This window comes from Aspergillus caelatus, assembly GCF_009193585.1.
Source record: "Aspergillus caelatus strain CBS 763.97 unplaced genomic scaffold BDV27scaffold_209, whole genome shotgun sequence".
NCBI lineage: Eukaryota > Fungi > Ascomycota > Eurotiomycetes > Eurotiales > Aspergillaceae > Aspergillus > Aspergillus caelatus.
In genome coordinates this window covers 13,609-35,352 of record NW_022475472.1, presented here as the reverse complement: position 1 = coordinate 35,352, position 21,744 = coordinate 13,609, and the positions used below count along the sequence as shown (strand labels likewise).

Below are 21,744 nucleotides of genomic sequence, written 5' to 3'. Positions count from 1 at the left end.
TATACTGATGTACATGCTTGCCTACATAGTTTACCCCCTGTTGGATTGTGATAAGCAACTGACATAACCTTTTTTTCTTGTTTTATTTTACTTTGTTCTATGGTAATTTCTTAGTAACATATGATTTGAGCGGCGTACTGCCTCCATTGACGGGGAAGTCAGGCAGGTATTTTTCTGCCCAGGGATTGGCGGACGCCACCATCCATAATTCTCACTTCTTGTCCTCCGGCCTGTCCGCTCCCTTTCTCGCCCCTGGCTAATTTGCAGGCCAAAGAAGAGAAAAATACATAATATTTTTCAACATAATATCTTTCCACTAGTGTCTACTTCGACTCAAATCCAAAATAACACAATGGCATGCTGCACTCCTGTGCTTTTAAGTATCCGCTCCACCCAGTGAACGGACCATCTCTCCATACATACATAGCCACGGAAGGCGCAGGGCACACTTCCTCTAGGGGAATGTTAAGGCTGGGGCTATGTCCCACTATTTGCTGATTGGAGAATTGACCTGTAGCCCTGACGGCAGAAGTACAGGTACCGTACAAAATTTATTCGGGGTTCGTGAAATTATTCCTCTAAACACCCAAGTTACAGTAGGTTGTCCTACCAAAAAGACAGAGCACACAAGGTCGGACTATGGAGCGCGTTCAGTCTACCAAGCCACAAACATGACGATTAGGAGTAACACGAAGGGATGGCGCCTTTTCGGGACAAAGAGGGATTTGGAATAGATTTCCTTTTGGATACGGATAACCTTGTGCTATGCAATGTTCTTTGCCCACAGTAGCGTTAACTTATATTGTCTTCCTAGCGACACCTTGCATATACATGTAGATACAAATAGTGCTTATGAGCTCACACATGTCGAGCATCGACGAGAAAAGGGGCGTCTTCAAAATCTTAGCCGTTACTTCAAAGCTAGGGAGGAACGACAGCGAAAACGGGACTAGACTTACTCGACATCCTCTATTCTGATCTTGACAAGTCCGAGATCTATTGCTTACTCAATGTGTGGATAAATGTATCCCCATCTGCTGCTTTTATTTCACCACCCAACATAGTAAATACTAGTCCTATCGGAGCTTGGGTCTTTAATGATTGGAGAAGGTGAGCCTCAATAAATCCCCGACGGTGATTCTAGGATAATCCAATATGCTGGGAACAGATCTAGTAAACTTGGAAGGGGTCGGATGATACTTCTAAGGAAATATATATATAACTGCGATTAAGTTGAACGATACTATGACAAATTTGACCGGATCGCGATCTACTCCAGTTGTCCTATGGGGAAAATCCTCTTTTTTTTATATTTTTTTAATTGGTTTTTTATATAGTTACTGGACAATCAAATTTGTGTTATCCCTTTTAATAACCATATTCTTTCTTTTCCATTTTATTTTGGATAGGCAGCAAGCAGTTTATGTGGAATTACACGGCTGGCAGGGAGTGGTTGGAAAAGGTTAGCAGCATATCCGCACCCCACAGGCTATGATGACATCGAGACAGCAAATGCTTGCTGTACGTCGCGGGAAGCGAGGCCTGACGTATTAGGTACCTACCTACATCACCACCGGTATAGGCAACAGGGAGTTTTATTCTGGGAAATTGCATGATAATCGATCGTTGCTGTTAGATATTCTGTTGCAATTGGTGCTTTGCAAAACAAAGGGTCGTTTTATCTTTTGCTTTTCTTTTTCGTTCTCTTAATTTCTGCCTCATGGCGCTGTACTCTTTTACCCGCTATGACATAATTGACGAACCCCCGAACGCTTGACGAATCAACATCTAAATATGTTCGATGCAGAATTTTAGATCTTAAACAATTCCAATCCAGACCCCTGATTCCTTTTTGACTTCTGTCTTCTGCCTTCTAGGGCAGATTGCGACGTTCATGGAGGGATGAGCTCAACATAATGGACACGTGCCATCGCAGCCCTTCTTTGGGAGGTGAACATGATGAGGGAAAAAGGCATTGGTGGTAAAACCGTCGCTCATTAATATAAAAATCTATGTCTTCAAACCGATGGGACAGGCGATACTCCGTAGCAAACCAAATCCTATACAGAAAAAGAACCCCACGAGGACCCAAATAGAAGAGACAAATGCCAATACTAGGTCCTATTGCCCCTCTTGCCCGTGCCTCATCCGGTTATGTAAGCGTGATGGGCGATATTCCCTGAATTTGGAACCATCTTCCGGCCAATGTTAGTTGGCATATGGTCTAGACAGGCCGCGTGGAGGGCCAAAGTCTTCGTGGTTGCTGTAAACCTCCAGCGTTCCCACTTCCGACCCTTCTTTTTTTGCAATACCCTACGTTCTTGTCGCGAACGTCATCGGTCTTGCTTGGTTGTTACCGGACTTTCGAAAAGTCAACGGGCTAAGAGAGACTTCCTTTTTTCCCCACATACCTCCTTGGGCGCCACCTACGGTTTCTCTGCTTCCTTCTTCACTACCAAAAAAGTGTTATTATTCGCCTTGTTACTCCAACTTCATTTGCTATCTCCATTTTTTTTTTTTTACTTCACTCTCGTTTCTTCTACACACTCTCCCTGTCCCTTCCATCTTTTTAATTATCTTGTCTCATATCCTGAGCAAGTCTAGAGGATTAGTATTCTTGTCGCTTTTCTCCGAATCTTGGAGTTACATCCGTCTGTAATCCAAAATGGCGGAATTCGTGCGTGCCCAGATCTTTGGCACAACCTTCGAGATCACAAGCAGGTACGGGTGTCTCTTGAGATGATTGAATACAAGCAATGGGATTAGTTCCTGTTTAACAGTTTCGCAGGTACACAGAACTGCAGCCCGTGGGAATGGGTGCGTTCGGCCTCGTGTGGTATGTTCCTACAGCCCCTCCTTTTAGATTCGCCGTTACCGCCAACCCCTCATACGGACCATGCGCTGACATGCTTTCCCCCGGGAAATTAGTTCGGCGAGGGACCAATTGACCGGACAGCCCGTCGCCGTTAAGAAGATTATGAAACCTTTCAGTACCCCAGTTTTGTCCAAGAGAACATACCGCGAACTGAAACTATTGAAGCACTTGCGCCACGAAAATGTCGGTCAATTCACCCGAATACGGCCACATCGCTCTGTACGCTGACTGTGACCAGATCATCAGCCTAAGTGATATTTTTATTTCTCCCCTCGAAGACATGTATGTACGATCTCTACCAACTTTAAGAGGGACACCTGTTGTCTAACCGATCGCCACAGCTATTTCGTAACCGAGCTCTTGGGTACCGACCTCCACCGACTTCTCACATCAAGGCCGTTGGAGAAGCAGTTTATCCAGTATTTCTTATACCAGATCTTGGTGCGTGGCTGCGACTGGCTCCTCCAGACGATGTGGGCTCGATACTGATGCGTTACAGCGAGGACTTAAATATGTGCACTCAGCAGGTGTTGTGCATCGTGATCTTAAGCCGAGTAATATCCTTATCAACGAGAACTGTGACCTGAAGATTTGCGATTTTGGTCTCGCCCGTATTCAAGACCCCCAGATGACAGGCTACGTGTCGACGCGATACTACCGTGCGCCTGAGATTATGCTCACATGGCAAAAGTATGATGTGGAGGTGGACATCTGGAGTGCCGCTTGTATTTTCGCCGAGATGCTGGAAGGAAAGCCTCTGTTCCCCGGCAAGGATCATGTGAACCAATTCTCCATTATCACAGAGCTCCTTGGTACCCCACCGGACGATGTGATTGAGACAATCTGTAGTGAGAATGTGAGTAACCATGGGATTGTGCTACGTTCCAAGTGGGGTCACTGCTAACACTGGCCACAGACTTTGCGATTCGTCAAGTCTCTCCCCAAGCGAGAACGTCAACCCCTCGCCACCAAATTTAAGAACGCTGACCCGGATGGTATGTATTCCGTTAAATGGGGATTAAGCGCCATCAGATGCTAACAACGCACAGCGGTCGACCTTCTCGAGCGGATGCTGGTATTTGACCCGAAGAAGAGAATTCGCGCGGGCGAGGCGCTGGCGCACGAGTACCTTGCTCCGTACCACGACCCCACCGATGAGCCTGTGGCAGAGGAGAAGTTCGATTGGTCATTCAATGATGCTGACCTACCGGTAGACACCTGGAAGATCATGATGTAAGCACCTCTTTGACGCAATAACGTGGTTGCCAAGCTAATCTGGAGACCTCTAGGTACTCGGAAATTCTCGACTTCCATAATATCGATCAGGGTACCGAGGCGAGCCAAGTCGCCGTTGAGGGAGCTGGAGATGCCCAGCAAAATTTTGTATAATCGGGTTCCTAATTTCGCGGACGAGGCGCAGGCAATAGTGCAGCGTGTTTCTGAGGTTATCTTCTTTTCCCTTTTGTTCTCCTTGTTTGGTATGTAGACTGGGCATGAAGGCTGTGATATCTTTACATCTACGGATACTTTCTCATTCACTGTCACGTGGTTGTTTTGCAAATTCTGAGGCGCTTTTGCCTTCAGGACCTGTGGTTTTCTTACGACGTTGTTAGAATCGGGGAGTTGAAAATCAGTTGTGACATTGATTTTCCCTTTCTCTTTTGGTTTCTTGTTCCCTATATATAAGTTACACGTGAACCATGAATGATGAACTAGTTGGTGCTTGAGGAATACATGAATGAAAACCGGGCCATTAGAACAATCTTGTTGATCATTCGTCGCGCTAATTATTTGGTTGCTGGCTGTTCTAAGTGGTGCTCCGCTGGCAGAAATCCCAAATATCAGCCTTATGATTTGATTATCTTTCCCGCAAATTGAAGTATGGGGACTAGTCGTACTTAAAAAAAACACGGGGTGGGGGTGGAATTCCGATGTCCATAGGTGTCCATAGGTTACTACTACTCCCGTACTCCAGTTGGCCAAATTTAATCAACCGCCGACTTGTCACCGCCCGCCGCAGGACCCAATGAATCAATTCATTAGCCCCCCTGGTTCCAATTTCCACCAGTCTCCAGCTTGAGGTTCTCTCCTTTGATTTATTCTTGATTGTATCCGCCTTGAGGCTACCTGTGTCTCCCTAGAACTATTTCCCGGGAGGGTAGCCCTTTCTCTCAGAGAGAAATTGGCTTCGAATCTTTCCTTGTTTCGGTCGTTTGTATGTTGCACCGCTGCCGTTTTACGCCATGGCTAGTGTTCCAAGTCGCCAGGCGCCTATTGTTATGGTCATAGACTTCCATCATGCAAGGTGAGTAACTGGATGAGAATAAGAAGTCAACAGTATGGACACGGGAACAAGAACGCGAACGAGATAGGCAGAGACCGCAGAATTCGCAGTACTAGAACATGTTCATTCCACTCTTTGGTTGCGCTTGTATGAGTTGTGCTCGGGACTTGCTGCATAGCACAGCCCGGGATTATCTATTATCCTTGCGCCACATTTTCTGGGCCTGCTGGCTAATATATATCATTTTCTGTCTTCTGCAGGGGCCCCGAAATCGAACTGTGCTTTGGAGAAGATGGAACCGATCCCGCGACGGAGAATGACTGGAGTTTGTTGCCATTTATGGCGTTATCAGACGGGGCGCATATGTACGGCGATAATCATTACCCCTCATACGCTCCATACAAGTTACAACGTCTGCTAAAGGACGCATTCATTTATTGACGCGAACTCTGGCCCTCCAGGTCGACCGAGGAGTTTTCTTATTTTACACTCCGCCGAAAGGAGACCGCTACGGAACCTGCAACTTCCCTTTTCGGCATATCTTGTGCGAGACAAATCGATTCGAACTTGCTCCTATACCGACCATCTGATGTGACGAGATCCACAGTACAGAAGGCAGTTGTTGTCGTCACAGATAGCCCTCAGAGCCTGGGGCAGCTGAGAGAAAAACTGTCCATTGTAACATCTGCTTGGTTTGCGCAGCGGTATGTTGGGACCACTATATATGCTAGCTGGTGGCTTATTAGCCTACCATAACCTGACGAGATATTCGCTACGCTGGTGTGGGGGAATCTATAACTAATGTGTATGTGGACGAGAACAGAGACTTCTCCGATATCGATATTCTGAAGGTGTGCCTTTCTTTTTCTTTCTTTTCTTTTCTTTCTTTTCTTTTCTTTTCTTTTCTTTTCTTTTCTTTTTATGGCCTCTTTTTGTGCCTTGGCATTGTTCATTGGTCTCCAGTAGTGCTGATATGTTTCAGAAATTTCGAGAGAGCCTAGTCATCAATTTGAATAAGGATGAGACTTCCAAGGACCAAAACCTTGGTGAGTCCAGGTACCTAGCACGGTCGATCTTTGTTGCTGACCAGCCTGCAGGACTGTCTCTGCGGGAAATGATCCACGAGTTTAAGTATCAAACTCTGGTCTTGTTCAAAGCTTTACTCCTGCAGCCCAAGGTTGGTAGCCCTACTAACTCATCATACAAGATACTGATTGAGCCCAGATGCTTTTCTTTGGCTCAAGATGTGAGCGTCTATGCATGATACAATTCTCCCTCGTTTCGTTGATACCTGGCCTCATAAACTACCTTCAAGACTGTGCAGACCCAACATTCGAGAGCTATACGAAGACTGTTGAGAAGCCTACCACATTGAAGACAAGCGACAGAAGTTCTTGTATGATTGTAATATACCTACCCTCGATTACATCTCATACTGACTCTTAAGTGCTGGCGTATATGGGATTACCGCTACAAATCTTTGGCAAGGTTCGTGCGTCATGGATCAAAGACCGAGCTACGTTCTAACTTCTGCAGGGGAGCATGTTCGGACCTTACACACCTCTGCAGCAGCTGGATCTGCTAGCGGATGACGGCACGAAGTCATATGTAGTGGGCTCTACAAATTCGATACTTTTACAACAGAAAGATCGCTATAGTGACATCTTAATCAACGTGAGGGAACTTTTGATCTAGTTGGACGACTCGGTTACTTACGCAATGAGATTTGCAGCTTGACGAGGACACCATCAATATCACGCCCCCCTCTCTACGAAATGCACTGGCACTATCTGTTGCAGACAGACGCTGGATCGATCTTCTTACCCAGATTATCAACGATACGTGGGACGAGGCGCATCCGGAACAACCCAAGACCCATGGGTATATTGGCTCCGAGGAATTTATCAGGTTACAGTTCGAAGAGTACCTGCTCGCATTGCTTTCATGCATGAAATATCATGAGGAGCTGAATTCCTTTAATGCGGGTGACCCAGGCCGGAGGAGCAGGGAGCAATTGGAAGCGTTCAACATAGAAGGCGACCCTGCGCTGGAATTCAACGCCGAATTTCTGGCACAGTGGCAAAACACTTCTAATTATGCGCTTTTCAAACGCCTGACCTCTGATGCACTGTTGTACTCCATCGTCGAGCCTCGTCACCCTTGTGCCGGAGGCCTCACCATGGACGATGTTCAGCGTCGGTTATCGCAACAAGTCGCGGATCTTCATCTGGATGAACGGGTACGGGAAAGCCGCGAGGCACTCAATAGGCATATCAGTACTGGCCAAAGGAAAGTAACCGCCGCATTTAACAACTTCTGGGCTGATATCGAAACGATGCGGGAAGCACAGCGGAAAAGAAATGAAGAGAAAGCTCCTCAGTCACAAAGGTCCTCAATTGACAAGGGCCCTTCCCCTCCATTTTCACCGTCTGATACAGCATCTGTACATTCAACTAGTGGTTCCTCTTGGTTCGGTGGCCGTAAAGCTCCTTCCGTGGACATTGCTCAAGCGCAGGCATCCGTGAGTGCCGCTGGCCAAAGGGCAGGGGCGTATCTGAACTCATGGAGTACCTGGGCTAGCGAAAAGCGAAAGGAATGGCAGGACAAAAATAAAACCCCATCCTCTCCATCTTCAGTAACCTCACCATCGACCCCGACATTGGCGGGTACCGCAGAGCAGAGCGACCCGCCAGAAAGGGGCAGACGGTCAATGCAGGCAAGCCGCAGCGAAGACTCCATTACTTTGTCGCGCAGCGGAAGCAGAAGGAAGAGATGGAGCAATATTTTCCTGAGGCGGGATAGCGGCGAGTATAGCTCACCTAACCGGAAGGATGATGGTGACGGTAGCGAATTTGACACTGCCAATCCACGCTCGCAGCTATCAAACGAGGTCCCTGTTCATGACTTGTCGCACCCAGCCGAGCAGCCATCTAAAGATGCGGGGGCCTTGGTAGAAGCTCAGGTCGGCGGTGGCACCAGCGAAAACCACTCGAATACTACCACCACTACCGAGGCACTGGCTGAGCAGCCCAAGCCTTCCGTTAAGCCTCAGATCACCATCGATGAAAAGGATACCATAGCAGAAGAGCCAGCATCTACTGAGTGCAGGAATCAAACCGAAGCACATAGCACAGCAGAACAAGCTCTACACAGTTAATAATCCATCAACAAACGACAGGAACATGATCGCATGAATATTTTTTCCTTTTCTTCATTTTGATCCATTATATAAACTCGACCTAATTATATTTCCCCATGCATAATACATACAAAAACAAACTTCTTGCATGTCATTTATTCAGCATCATCACTTATGATTCGAAGCTTTGATACCCGAGAAAGAACAGAGCTTGTATTATTGCTACCTTTTGTTACTCTTCAATATATGTCATATTTTCTTTTTAATTTTCGAAAATGCATATACGATGTTCCTTTATACGATTTCCTTCTCAAATGTCAACTAATATATCCTGCATCTTCTGAATGCATAAGCGGTTGGATATGATGATTCAAGATATCTTATGCATACTAATACCATTTTAGAGCACGAACATTTATTCTTGTTACCAATAAATATATTTTTATTTATTCAATTTTGAATTGCCGAACATAAGGAGCATTACAGGGAAAAAACGCCAAAATGGAATAATCCAATCTTATTGATATATTGGGTTATCATTTGTCGTATCGGTGCTACGAAAGCAGAGTCCTATCCTTGACCTATGAATGAAAGCCGTATGCCGCAGTGATGAAAAAAAAAAAAAAATAAAGACCATTAAACAAAGAAAGAAAATAGAGGAAAAACCAGCGAGGAATACCGGCGCTAACATAGAAATGATTGGAAAAGGGACAAAGAAGAAAAATTTCTAGGAATCATGCAATATAAGCGATCTCATCACCGTCCAAGCGCTCTATATAATCCTTCTCCATGAGGGCTTCGATATTCTTCTTGATATCGGGTACCTTAGGTGGGAAACGGGATTTAACTTGTTGAATCACTTCCTGGACAAGTTGGACGTGCTTCATCTTCTTGCGTGATTTCATGATCCGGACGATAGCGGACTATGGATATGTTAGACAGTGATTCAACGAGTTGGGCAGTTCTCGAACATACCTGAAGCAGCAGTTTACGGTCTTCCTCTATAGTCTTGTGTGTATCGTCTGACTCGACCTTCTGTTCCGACTTGATCTGGATGTTGAGGTTGACCTTGACCTTTTTGTGTCTAAAGTTGTAGTTCAACGTGAACGAGGTGCCAGGTTCCGGCTTGGACCCCTCGGGGCTGATGAGCAGTACCTTCGCCTTGAGGAAGATACCCAAGTTCGGCTCAAGAATTTCAGGAGCAAGAGTGGTAGCTTTTTGAATGTCCTCGTATGTTAAGGTATCGGTCTCATTGAAAAGGAGAAGAATGCCCATCTGGAAGGTTGATACTTGGAAAGTATAGGGTACCTTTGTGTTTTTGATGTAGTTAGTTTTGATTTCACCTTTGCATAGCTGCCAAAGCCATGTCAGCTTCCGACCATTGTGCTTGTCAAAGTAGAAGTTTTGGAATCGCTCAGCCGTCTTGACGATCTCTGGCGGCGCAAGGAAGTCTGTCGACGGAGCTTGAAGAGGCCAAAATCCAGTTCCCAGAATCTGAAAGTGTGCATCCACCAGCTTCCTCCGATCGTCGTCATCAAGAACCTTGTCTTGCCAATCTTTGTAGCTGGCATTGAGATCTTTCGAGATTTGGATATCTTGGAACATGCGCTGTAACTTGTTGGTGTACTCGAAACCACAGGCCTCCTTGAGCTTGCTGATCATACTAGTCTCCGCATCATCGGACACCGAACTGACATGCACCAATCGCTTAGCAAGCATCTTCGAGTAGAATTTCTGGAAGACATCTTTATCTTCAATGTATTTGAAGACCGTCATAATCTGGACTAGCATCTCCTCCAGCTCGGACTCCTCAGCAGCTTTGGATCCCTTCTTCAGGAGGGAGTCGGTATACTTAGCCAGCAGCTCCGGTGATTTCGTCGAACTAGACGCGCAGATCTTATTGCGATTGACAAACTCGCGGCAAGCATTGTCCAAGGAGCGCACAAACTCCGATTCGCCATTGAAGGCCTCGTTAACCAGGCTCTGGTATCTTGTATGTACCTGCAACAAAGCATCCACATACATTTTGGGTTCAAACGCTTCGCCTTCCGCTGCAACCTTCTCAACCGCTGCCAAACCTGCTTTCCTAACATGGGTCTCGAACTTCGTTCGCAGGGGATCCAGGCCTTCTTTGATGCGAGACAAAAGCCGGTACATCCGAGCTAGGTCCTCTTGACGTTCATTGTCCAGCAGAACCTGGAATTCATCACGCAGTAGCTCTGAGTGGGCAGTAACGAGGACATCCAAACATGTGTCGGTAAGATGTTTCGAGATATCCGGGTGCAAATACAAGCCCACACGAGCCTTTTCTTCTTCTAAACGAGCCTCCGCCTTCTTCATGTATTCCACCACGCTGTTTTCTGCCACGAATTGGCGCGACTCATTTTCGTAATAGACCTTGGTAGCCGCAATGAAGGGCTTCTCAAAGAACATCCGATAAACTTCAAGCGTCGACTTGGAGCTGTCGCTCTCGTCCAGTCCGAGAGAAACAAAAGAATCGACGATACTTTTGATCTGCGACTGTTCGATCGTTTCGCCATTGCGCTGCTTCTCGACAAGGTTCAAAACTGCATCCATAACCTTCTCATGTACCTTCATGAAGAAGTCATCTTTCCACTTAACGAGGTGCAGAGTATACACGTCGTAAACATTCTTTTTACCCTCATCAATTTCCCGCTTGACCCAATGTCGGTTGAGATAGCCGAAAAGATGGTTGATGTACTTGGCGGCTGTCGTGTAACGGGTCCATTCGCGGATGTAGAACCCTAGCAGGGCCTCCTCGGCGTGACCCTTAGACTCGTGATGCACAGCATCGAGGTGACGTGAAAGGTACTCTCCAAGCAGCTTGTATAGCTCCTCTCCTAGCAGATGTGCTGAAGTAGTGTTAGATCCAGGGGCCCGGTATAACTTTGAGGATTTGTGCGTTGATGAAGACGAACCACCGCGATGTGCTTGTAATCCATGGCCATTGCCGACAGCCTTTTGTGATGTGCAAAAATTGTGAACCGCGCTTCGCTCAGAATGTCAGTCGTATCCAAGATGATAGAAAAAGGTGGCATACGTGTACAAAGCCATGTACTAGGAGTCCAAGTGAATTGTCAGTATGCAGCTGGAAACCTTTCCCATTCACCAGAAGGGATCAAACTAAGCGATCCGAGAGGACTTACAGTCTTCATATCCACTCCCTCCTCCAGCTTCAGCATCACACTGTCAACGCCCTTCTCCAGGAACGACCATCTGCTTGAGTTAGCCTACCATCCGTTATATGGCGCCCCTGAAGTTATCCAATGCGTCATTCGAGTATGAGCGACTCACGTTTCATCCAAGTCATCCTTGTGAGGTGTCTGGGGAATCAGGGAGGGAGGCATGGTGCTTTTCGGGGATGACTTTGGCGAACAGGGAGTATGACTGCGAAACGAGGGCGTCAGTTCTCGCAGAAGCTATGGCGAACACTCAGACAGATGACACACGCGTGACGAGCCGAGGATGGATAGATGAGATGGAGTTTCGAAGGTGTTAAAGGCTTGTCGTGGCACTCCAAGGGTTTAGGACCTTCCTACTTTTTGGATTTCGGTAAATGAGCTCGCCTCCAGAAGCGGGCAATGACAGCACTGGCGACGTTCAGTCCAGACACTACCGTCAAGGCAGGAGGATAGCCGCGCGCTATGAGATAGCAAAAAAAAAACGGAAGGAACTGACTAGGGGGTCACAATAATAGGGGCTCAGAACAGAAGTCCGAGCTGGAGCGTAGTAAGAGCAAACCACAAACACGCCTCAAAGTACGAAAAATACAGAGAGACACAGGTGTCAGCGTGGCGTTGGGCGGTAGTGAGAGTCGAGATCAGACATCCGTGGGGGGATGGATCGCTTTATGGACCTTTGCGGTAGGCGGTCAACGCAGCTGGCCTGCACAACGATCTGATTCAATCTAGATTTTATGGGGTTTAAGAAGGATAGTTAGGCAACCAACACCTTCAATTCTTTCAGGACTGCTACCTAATGGCGCTGGGTATATTCCCAATATTATATGGAGTAGACATTATTTTGTTTTCCATTTGCTAAGTTCCCTTTGGAGCTCTTCTTTGTTACCCAATCAATCTAGGTCTCAAGATGCCCTTCATTACAAGGCATGATGCAGTCAACTACCGTGCTCATGAAGGTCTCTTTCCTTTGATTTTTCTTTCTCTTCCCCTTGATACACAGCAATAACTTCCCCTTGAATGTACGGTCGCGACAGGCACACATTGGTAAACCGTAGCAAATGCCCTATCTGGGGTAGTAGAAGAGAAGGGGGGATTCAAGGAGTATGAACAACACAAGAGATTCGGGTCTACTGAAACTTTCGGATCAAAAACCGCAAGCATTACCCCAAATGACGTCATGGTAACTTTCCATATCTGGAAAACCCTTTAAACCCTTACTTGGGCTGAATACAAAGAACTTCCAGAACCTCACCACCCGCTTGAATGCAGCAAACAACCATATTTGACCGGAAAGGAAACCATGTCGTTCAGATCCCCGTCCGACATCGAGGTTACCACTCGTCAAATCCCGGGATGGGAAGACATCCCCAACACATCCATCCAGTCTAAGCCGCTTATGATATATCACCACGCTTTTGATGCGTCCTCAAGTCAGCTTCAGGCGCGCTTGGAGGAAATCGGCGAGGTCGAACCACAGTGGATTTATACTATGTATCAGCAAACGCACTTCCACAGCACAACGCATGAGGTTTTGGGAGTGGTCTCCGGACGCGCTCGTCTCTGCTTTGGCGGTGAAGCAAACCCCAGTCGTTTTGAGCCAACGGTTGAGAAAGGTGATCTCATCATCGTTCCCGCTGGGGTAGGCCACCGCCTGTTAGATGATCTCGGCACGGAGAGTTTCAGCATGGTGGGTGCCTATCCTCGAAATAAACACTGGGACATGTGCTATGGACAGCCGGGTGAGGAGAGAAAGGTTAAGGCTATCGAAAAGCTCGACTGGTTCCATCGCGATCCCTTGTACGGAGCCGATGGTCCCGTTCTTCATATTTAACATCATATTTTCGGCGATAGTCTCTTCTTCGTTTGTCATTTGAGCTTATATTCCGTCATTCTACTAATATATATATACATATATCATCACATGTGCATGGCCGTTGCTATCCAGGACCCAAGACTTTCCCCAAGCCTAGAAACCAAAAAGAAGCCAAGAAAGAAAATAAAAATTGGAAGAAAGAAGGGGATAAGGTGAGACCAGTAAAGTGGAGTAGTGCTGGTTGAAGAAAACGGAGACGGCAGACCCACCATCAAGAAGAAGGGAAAAAAAAAAAAAAAAAAAAAGAGGGAAAAGAAGGGAAAAAGGGGGACCTTGAGCTGGGCCTCATAGATTGAAAGAGCGGCGCAAGCAACTATTGTAAGGGCAATAGCGCAAGATAAGATGTTAGAAAGCAAAAAAGGAGCATCACTGTGCAGCGCGATCTACGAGTCTGTTTAAAGCAATTAGTCCTGCGCATTGTGGAGAAAGACAGGGAAAGATGGCTATACCTTAAAACACTAATGGCGAATGTTGTAAGCCAAGCCAAAAGAGCAATTAATAGAACACTGGCTAGTGCAATTTGTCGGTCGCAGATTGCATTGTTCTTAGGAGCGACCTGCTGGTTAACCTCACCGACGGTGCATGCGCCACTAACTGTGGACAGTGACTCAAAGGCCAAACTTAGGTTGGCAGAGTCAAAGACAATGAAGAAAATATCGAGAAGGACAAGCCGTGCTTTGGCCGATGGGGAGCGAAGACCCAGCGGTTTGGAAGTATATTCATCCCAAGTAATATACACCAGGTAAACCAGGGCCACGGCATCGACAATAATCGCCATTAGCGCAGAGGGGCCCTGAGGATGCGCATACTGATGCGACATGTGCTGAATAGAGGCTCCAAGCGCAAGCGCAGTGAGCGAAAAGACCCACACTGTTAGGCGAAAAACCAAGGGTACGATAGGACTCTTCAATAAGGTATGATGGAAGCGTTTGAACCAAATCTCTCTCCGCCGTTTCATTCTCAGCGGATCTTCTGTATCCTCCCCACTCCATTCTTCAAGTCTTCCGCGCCATGGTTGTGAGTAGTCACCATGGTTTTCATTCAGCCATTCGGGGGTCACAAGCTTTTCCTCAACACCTGGGTCCCTTGGGTAGGCAATTAATTTAGAGAAATTCTTCCAACGCGATTCGCGAGGCGATGTCGCGCGCCCTTCCTCCAAGCTTGTTCCTCGACTTGCAAAATCTACTCTTGCAGTCGTATAGGGCGAGTGGTTATGTTGAGCGACAACGGCATCATCCGGATGCGAAGGTAATAGTCGCGAGGCGGCAGAAGATTCGCCCTCAGGTTCCTTGTAATCGACAGATCGGATCCAAGCTATTACATAAATTGTTATCAGTAAAGCTTTCGCTAGAGGTGGCTGAAGTTTCTCGAGTATGTTACGCACCCGGAAGAGTTCGCAATCTCTTTTCTAACATGACATCATCCTGACCATCCTCCGTTGACGCTTCCTCTAGCGTCTGTAAGGCATTAGGCGACAATTCCAGCGCGCCATGGCGAGGAAGTTCGGGAAAATGGTCATGATTACTTTGCCCGTTATGAGCGTGGTTGATGCCTCCAGACATCCATTCTGTATTGGTTGTTTTCTCGTTTAGTTGAGAATCTAAGACCGAGCCTGGACCTGGAGGAAGTGCGCGCAAAATGCGCGCATCCTGTGCCATCGCCTTCTAGTGCAATGGGTCGTTCCAGATGAGGTTGCTGCGGCTGTCGGAAGTTATGGGAAGGCAATGGGTCTCGCCTGCATCGCCTCACAGCCCCCTCAGGCCCGAGAACACGGCGTTCCTCTGGAAACCGGGCAACCTTTTGACCCTTTGAGAGAGCAGGTCATTAGTTTAGAATAAGACCGCAAGAAAGTGTACGACCACGGCAATTACAGCCTTGGGGGGCTGGGGAAGAATGAGGGAGAGAAACAATTCTGGGTGGTAATAGTTCCTTAGTGCTGCTAAACCCAGAGAAGTAATTTATCCCTCTTGGGAAATGCTCCGTTGATAATTACGGCGCTAATCCTTTCGCTGGGTGCGGAATGACGTCTCTTATTACCGCCCGCGGGCAAACAACCATCAGCCACACCTTCTACCAGTTATACCTATCAAGTGGCAAAAGAGACCAAAAACCCTAAAAGAAGAAGAGAAAACTAATCTTAAGCGCACTTAAGAAGAAGGAATGTTATTTTTACAAGCTCCCTTGAATCGGTTGTTTTCTTCAGTTGATCACTAGTCGCGTACTCCCTCACCGTCTTCAACAATTCCCTGTGTTCCTCATTTGAATTACCCGAAACGACAAAGAAAAAAAAAAAAAAAAAGAAAGGGGGAAAAGCCAAAGACGAAACGCTGCCATGCGACTCTTCGTGATTCCGATCTCGACGAGACGGGCCCTGATATATGCTCGACCGCTCCGTCGGGATCATGCAAAGGAGCTTTCCATACTCGATCGAATCACAAACAAAGCTGCCGAAACATGGGCTAAATGGGAGGAAGCTGAGAAGGGTTGGCAAAAACACTTGGTTGTGTGGGGAAATAAGGTCCAACAGCGGATTCCTTATGAAGAATGGGGGCTCAAGAGTATTCCTTCACTGAATGCTCAGCGACGACTTGATGAATTGTATGGGTCGAAGAAGATAGATGTGCTTTTCCCGGGAAATGCGGTCAAAACCGAAAAGCTCAAGTCTATCTTGCACAAGATTGCTACTGATAGGCAGGACCTACATCGTAAGAGGATGTGGTGGAGCTTCATCGCGAGTCCTTTCACAGCTCCAATTGGACTCATTCCATTGTATGAAAGCTAAGCTCTTCCCTAGACAACTTTCATAAAGGGAGTTTGATATATGACAAGTTGAGCTAATGATAAGACGATAGGATACCTAACATTCCCTTCTTCTATCTTGTGTATCGAGGATGGTCCCATTGGCGAGGTGCGCTTCTGTCACCTTTCTACTTGCAGCGGTATTGCTGACTGGCAGCAGCATTAAATGGATCCAAACATCTGGAATTCTTGGTCGAGAAGGACCTTCTGAATCCTATATCGCACCCAGCACTGGAACGACTATACGCGAAGCGGGTTTCACGGGCGCTAGAAATGTCTAACACTGAACAGTCAATCTCAAGTATGGTAGAGGACGTGGAGAAAAGTGACGACAAATTGCTGCTTCGGATGGACGATGCTAAGAAATTAGCTTCAATCCTTGAAGCACCGGAGCTTGCTTTGGAAGCCGAACGAGCTATTGTCCAGGTCGAGGAGAAGTTGAGAACGGATATCTCATCTTCGGGCGAGGACGAAAAGAAAAACAACTTAAAAGAAAAAGAGTAATGAACGACTCAGACATAGAGTAACTAATTGTGCATCTGTCCACGTGTTTGCGTTGGACAGTCAAGTTATGGCTGCTATTATCGGTGATGGTGGCTATGGGTATGGTACATAGACTTGGGAGAGCATTTCGCGTTAATTGTAAGATATATACTAAGACTTTACTAATGGTATACGTATGGAGTAAGTATAACTTTCCATGAACATAGTGGATCCCATGGTATTACAGTTGTAGGTACGTAGTACGAAGTATGGAGCAATTGAACGGTTCCTGGTGCCCTGCATTTCACCTGCCGGATTTAACATGATCCGAGACTCGAGTGCCCCATGGGAGCCCGCCGCGGGATGCCCGAAACGGCTAACTACTCCATAACCCGTGAGCATCTCCAGCCAAACATCCTTTATAGTCGCTTCTCATTACTCGGTTTCAATAACAACATTGTCCCTACTGGTCTGCCGAGTCGCTCACATCATGTCAAATAAAAAAATTGAGCAATGGGAAATAGAAAGATACTGGGAGATCTTCTCTTCATTAGCAAATGGTCAACCCCGTCTGAACAACTCTCAGGCCGCCTCAGTGCTCAGGAACAGTCGGCTTCGCGATGAACAACTGGAAAAGGTCTGGGATTTAGCCGACGTGGATGGCGATGGGGAACTGGATTTTGAGGAGTTTTGTGTCGCAATGCGATTAGTGTTCGACCTGGTCAACGGTGTATGTTACCTCCCCTATTACTCCATGCTTTCCGTGCGCCTCTACCTGCCCGATACTGTCCTCCTTGGGAGTGCTCGGTGCTTTTGTCACAATCCATGGCGTTTTTAAGTGCTACTGCTAAAGTTCAGTTTAAACTAGGAATTACAAACTGTCCCAGCAGTTTTACCCGATTGGCTCGTCCCTGAATCCAAGTCTCATTTAGTCCATGCAACCCGGGCATTGAGCACTCAACCGGAACAGTTCGAACGGATAGAAGACGAAGATGATACTCCTGGACTGAAAGATGGATTTGAATGGTACATGAAACCCGCCGACAAGTCCAAATATGAAGAGATATACAATGCCAACAGGAACCAACGTGGTGAAATCGCATGTACGTCAGCGCTCCCCGTTGAAGCGGGGCCGTATCCCTTAACCACTCGCGTTTCGAACTAATCGTAGATGTTCCCGTACAGTTGAATCATTACAACCACTCTACGATTCGCTTGATGTCCCCGACACCGATGTCCGCTCTGCGTGGAATTTGGTCAACCCCTCCGCATCCCACACAATTAATAAGGACGCCACTCTTGCGTTCCTGCATATCCTGAACTACCGACACGAGGGCTTCCGCATCCCCCGCACTGTCCCTGCTTCCCTCCGCGCCTCGTTTGAAAACAATAAGATTGATTATCAGGTCGATAATGCTCGTCCGGCACAGAAATGGGGTGCAGACGGAGACACGGAGACATCAACTGGTCGAAAGTCTAAGTTTGGAGATACGTACTTGAGTCGGTTGGGTGCCGGAGGAAAATCGTCCTATACTCCCAAAGGAACAAACTTCAGCGACACAATTCAGGATGAGGAATGGGAGAAGGTTCGTCTAAGGCGCGAGCTGGCGGAGTTGGAGACCAAGTTGAATTCTGCACAACAAGCCTCCGAAGGGCATGGAGATAAACCCAAGAACGATGGCAGGACCAGCTGGGGTTTAATCAAAAAGGAAGCGCTTCAGCTTCTGGAGTACAAGGAACGTGAGCTTCGTGAACTGAGGGAAGGTACTGGAAGGTCCAAGGAAGGCCAAAACCTAGAGCGGCTCAGGGAGGATGTGAAAGCCGTCGGCGAGCAGGTAGATGGTCTTAGAAGCCACCTTGCCAACCGGAATGAGGTACTCGCCGACCTACGAAGACAGATCGAAGAAGAGAAGGTGTCACGGTAGTAGTCTTGTTCCAACCTGTCCTGTTTTCCCTTCTGAAATATATTTTTGAGTACTTCCAATTCCCTGGTACTGCTTGATTTACCCGTGAGAGGTCTTCCGTGATCCTTTTCTTTGATGTACAGCCATTTTGGCGAGGAGCCCAGGCGCTTAATGATGTGTTCTTTGCTTTTTGATGATTTGATTAATTCGAGGATCGACCAGTCCCTGTCACATTACATACCAGGCAAGCCCATTAACTGTACAGTATATAACCCGTCCTGATGCTACTAAACAGCATACTTTTTTTTTCCACCAACGAAAGCCAGCATAATAGACGAACAAATAAAGGTCATACACGATCATCAACAGTCCTCGCCGGTCCAATCCTCATAACCCCAAGATCAGCACTTTCCTCACTATGCACAATCACCTCCGTAGTCTGTATTATCCTCGACAGAGACCCACGACGAGGTCGCTGAGTCAAGTTCTCTTCACTCCCCCTATCAGATCCATCAAGGGTCCCGATCTGAACACTATACTTCTGGTCTTCGTTCACGGTCCGGTTCTGCTGAAGCGAATGCATAATATAACTCGACCGCCCATGATATCCTTGTCCGTTGCGTTTCCCGCTGCGCACACCACTAGTGAAACTCAGCGTCGTCCCGATGACAGATTTCACGAGGGGCTTGATAGTCGGGAACGACGCGGCAATGATACCGACATTTAGTTCGATGCTATGAGTAGTCAGCTTTTGGTGGATAATGGAGGACCCGTTAGGTGAGATATGCGGGTTGGATAGGAACAGACATACCAATTCCAAATGAGGTATTGGCATTCACTGGATTTTTGAAAAGTCAGAATCAGAAAATTAGCTGTCTTCCAGCTACTCCCGCTTCCAGGGATATAGGGTAGAAGCGTACCGATATGGATCTGGCTCGTCGAAGATTTGGCTCTGGAGAACGGTCTTCACAATTCCGGCTGCGCAGGCGCTGTGAGACGCTTTGGTTAGCTGGAAGGTATAGATAGATAGGCTAAGGTTCATGAAGAAGAGAACCACATACAAGTAACCAAGGCTGAGGATACCCATCAACGAGACCCTGGTCCGTTTGTTTACTTGAACCTTGTAGAACATGAATGCGGGTAGTGTCGCGAATACAAAGTCCGTCGCGATGTTGATTGCTAAAGTCAAGTATTATGAGTTCCTCCCCGTTCACAGGGTATGTGTGACAGGGTAGGACATACCACTATTGAATTCTCCAATTGACAGATAAGTCTTCATCGAGTAACACATGGCATTCTGTCTTAATGAGAAATCCCAAGCCGCCCGGACTGGAAGACACTGGAAGATCAACGTCAAGATACACGCAATGGTAAAGATAATAAGAAACACTTGTTCATTGTCAGTAATGTATTGAGTATGCCTACAGATACCCAACTCACCAAGCGCCCCGATAATGAACCGTTTCAGGCTTTTATTGGGCGAAGCAAACCGGAGCAAGAAGAGCGCCAACGAAACCTTGACCAGGCTTATACCAAGCACTATGACAATGGCGTGGTAGAACATGTACTCGCTGAGGATCTGGAAATCTCCCGGCTTTATATCGTCGGAATAGAGGCCGACTCCATGGTGTGACTCACCAACGAAGCAAGCTAGGACCCCGAAGGCGCATAACTATACCCCTATTTAGTCAGAAAAGTTGTTGTGTAGAAGTTAGTTGAGAGTACCTGGTGGGTTGTATTACTTACCAAGGATACAACGATCACTCCATCATCTGGGAGAAACTTGCGGAGGACAAAGAGGCGCACGTAGCAGCGTAACGCGACCAGTAAGCCCGATAGACCTGTCAGGGATCCGATAATGGCGAGGATGTGTGGAGCTCGACTGTCGTTGGGGTGATCTACCGATGCTGCTGCTGCTGCTGCTGCTGCTGCTTGTCTCGGTAGTAGAGCCCCGCTAGAATGCATGATATCGATCATGATCTCGATGGAGACAGAGAGGAATCTCCATGACCGCCATAAACTGAGTTACTCGTAGAGAGCTGAGTCTCTGTATTCTAAGTTAAGCCTGTATAGGGCTATTCCTCTAGGGAAGCACTAGCGTCTTCCAACAAATACAGGACACATTCGGAGATACAAGGAGTGTAAGTTTATTTTGATCATATGGATGAACCCAGTTGAATTATTCCTAAGGATCGGTATTTCATCGGCTTGTAAGAACTTAATGAAAGCTCTTATGCCTTGTCGAAACGGGTATGTCCAGCCACTGGAGGAATCTAACCGGTGCCTACCAGATGCAAGTTGTCTGCGCCGCTACTTATTAAATATGAAACTGAAGCTAGCAAGGGTAACGAGCAGGGATTCTATATAGTCCACGAGTAGAAAGCGAATCGAATAATGTAATTGCGTGTACCTTCCCGGCGGAGAGGTTTATGAAAGCAAGCCCTAACCCTTCCACTATAGGCTCCGAGACTCTGGCCATTCTATTACAACACGATATTAACAGAGAATTAAACTCTTATAACTCAATTCTTGGATTCATTTCCGTCTCATCCTTTTCTACTTTAATTACTATCCTCCTCTTTCCATAACAAAAATTGTCAGTGTTGTGCTTCCTCGTGGTATGGGTAAAGTTTCGGGCAGAAGGCGCACGGTGTCGCGATTGAGCAGTTAATACTGCAATCGGTTCATTGACTAGTGCCTGCAGGGAAGTGCTCCGAAGGTGAGCCGATAGGGTAGTATTGAGCGGGTAATAAGGCAAGTCTTAATATATCTTAATATAAAGTACGAAGTATAGGAACGGAGCAATTAGTCCGTTGAACCGTTGGGGGCTTAAGTTTTAACCAAGTTCTAGTGGCTTAATCTACATTTAGGCCCCCGCTAATGCGGGCTATACGAAGTCCTGTAAGCCCCAATATAAATTGCTTTACAGTGGCTTACTTAGAGTATTCGGGAAATATAGCACGAAAGCGTGTGCCTTGAAAATTTATTAGTATAGCATAGCACCGAAGCTCAAGCACGGTTTCATAGAATCCTTCCCACAGACAACCAAAAGCCTCAAGTACGATCCAAACACGAACACGCACCGTAGTGCCATGCGGCAAAGGAACTTCGCTTTTACCTTTGACAGCCTTGACTAAACCGATTGAACTAACTAATTTACTAGCGAATCTTTGAAACGAGGAAA

The 21,744-nt window shown here is 46.9% G+C and overlaps 8 protein-coding genes across 8 annotated transcripts; 5 read left to right on the top strand and 3 right to left on the bottom strand.

The window, feature by feature from the left end:
- Window positions 1-2,265: 2,265 nt before the first annotated feature.
- On the top strand, window positions 2,266-4,637 carry sakA (mitogen-activated protein kinase HOG1). Its single transcript, XM_032076526.1, has 9 exons — window positions 2,266-2,721; window positions 2,789-2,836; window positions 2,929-3,058; window positions 3,114-3,157; window positions 3,217-3,316; window positions 3,375-3,731; window positions 3,792-3,870; window positions 3,925-4,108; window positions 4,165-4,637. The coding sequence occupies exons 1-9, from the start codon at window positions 2,666-2,668 to the stop codon at window positions 4,262-4,264; spliced, it is 1,098 nt and encodes a 365-aa protein (XP_031923596.1). The 5' UTR covers window positions 2,266-2,665; the 3' UTR covers window positions 4,265-4,637.
- A 52-nt stretch (window positions 4,638-4,689) lies between these two features.
- Window positions 4,690-8,752, top strand: BDV27DRAFT_134405 (putative Avl9 protein). The gene is made up of 10 exons (XM_032068295.1): window positions 4,690-5,180; window positions 5,420-5,524; window positions 5,621-5,863; window positions 5,983-6,010; window positions 6,142-6,205; window positions 6,257-6,336; window positions 6,384-6,555; window positions 6,607-6,647; window positions 6,696-6,833; window positions 6,892-8,752. The coding sequence occupies exons 1-10, from the start codon at window positions 5,119-5,121 to the stop codon at window positions 8,314-8,316; spliced, it is 2,358 nt and encodes a 785-aa protein (XP_031923595.1). The 5' UTR covers window positions 4,690-5,118; the 3' UTR covers window positions 8,317-8,752.
- Window positions 8,753-8,763: 11 nt separating this feature from the next.
- Window positions 8,764-12,206, bottom strand: culA (cullin culA). Its single transcript, XM_032068294.1, has 7 exons — window positions 11,998-12,206; window positions 11,614-11,854; window positions 11,466-11,535; window positions 11,360-11,376; window positions 11,238-11,308; window positions 9,274-11,171; window positions 8,764-9,221 (listed from the first exon to the last, which is right to left on the bottom strand). The coding sequence occupies exons 2-7, from the start codon at window positions 11,664-11,666 to the stop codon at window positions 9,033-9,035; spliced, it is 2,298 nt and encodes a 765-aa protein (XP_031923594.1). The 5' UTR covers window positions 11,667-11,854; window positions 11,998-12,206; the 3' UTR covers window positions 8,764-9,032.
- A 100-nt stretch (window positions 12,207-12,306) lies between these two features.
- Window positions 12,307-13,412, top strand: BDV27DRAFT_134393 (cupin domain-containing protein). The gene is made up of 2 exons (XM_032068293.1): window positions 12,307-12,681; window positions 12,746-13,412. The coding sequence occupies exon 2, from the start codon at window positions 12,802-12,804 to the stop codon at window positions 13,330-13,332; it is 531 nt and encodes a 176-aa protein (XP_031923593.1). The 5' UTR covers window positions 12,307-12,681; window positions 12,746-12,801; the 3' UTR covers window positions 13,333-13,412.
- A 220-nt stretch (window positions 13,413-13,632) lies between these two features.
- On the bottom strand, window positions 13,633-15,323 carry BDV27DRAFT_39572 (phospholipase D regulator). Its single transcript, XM_032076525.1, has 3 exons — window positions 14,759-15,323; window positions 13,824-14,688; window positions 13,633-13,765 (listed from the first exon to the last, which is right to left on the bottom strand). Exons 1-3 carry the CDS (start codon window positions 15,030-15,032, stop codon window positions 13,741-13,743), a joined length of 1,164 nt encoding a protein of 387 aa, XP_031923592.1. The 5' UTR covers window positions 15,033-15,323; the 3' UTR covers window positions 13,633-13,740.
- Window positions 15,324-15,366: 43 nt separating this feature from the next.
- BDV27DRAFT_134390 (mitochondrial K+-H+ exchange-related family protein) lies at window positions 15,367-16,864 on the top strand. Its single transcript, XM_032068292.1, has 3 exons — window positions 15,367-16,143; window positions 16,227-16,282; window positions 16,334-16,864. The coding sequence occupies exons 1-3, from the start codon at window positions 15,707-15,709 to the stop codon at window positions 16,675-16,677; spliced, it is 837 nt and encodes a 278-aa protein (XP_031923591.1). The 5' UTR covers window positions 15,367-15,706; the 3' UTR covers window positions 16,678-16,864.
- A 188-nt stretch (window positions 16,865-17,052) lies between these two features.
- Window positions 17,053-18,780, top strand: end3 (cytoskeletal adaptor protein SagA). Its single transcript, XM_032076524.1, has 3 exons — window positions 17,053-17,386; window positions 17,525-17,759; window positions 17,842-18,780. Exons 1-3 carry the CDS (start codon window positions 17,147-17,149, stop codon window positions 18,579-18,581), a joined length of 1,215 nt encoding a protein of 404 aa, XP_031923590.1. The 5' UTR covers window positions 17,053-17,146; the 3' UTR covers window positions 18,582-18,780.
- On the bottom strand, window positions 18,514-20,630 carry BDV27DRAFT_39559 (uncharacterized protein). The gene is made up of 7 exons (XM_032076523.1): window positions 20,307-20,630; window positions 20,001-20,232; window positions 19,803-19,949; window positions 19,622-19,739; window positions 19,481-19,549; window positions 19,372-19,398; window positions 18,514-19,294 (listed from the first exon to the last, which is right to left on the bottom strand). The coding sequence occupies exons 1-7, from the start codon at window positions 20,535-20,537 to the stop codon at window positions 18,910-18,912; spliced, it is 1,209 nt and encodes a 402-aa protein (XP_031923589.1). The 5' UTR covers window positions 20,538-20,630; the 3' UTR covers window positions 18,514-18,909.
- Between the last annotated feature and the right edge of the window lie 1,114 nt (window positions 20,631-21,744).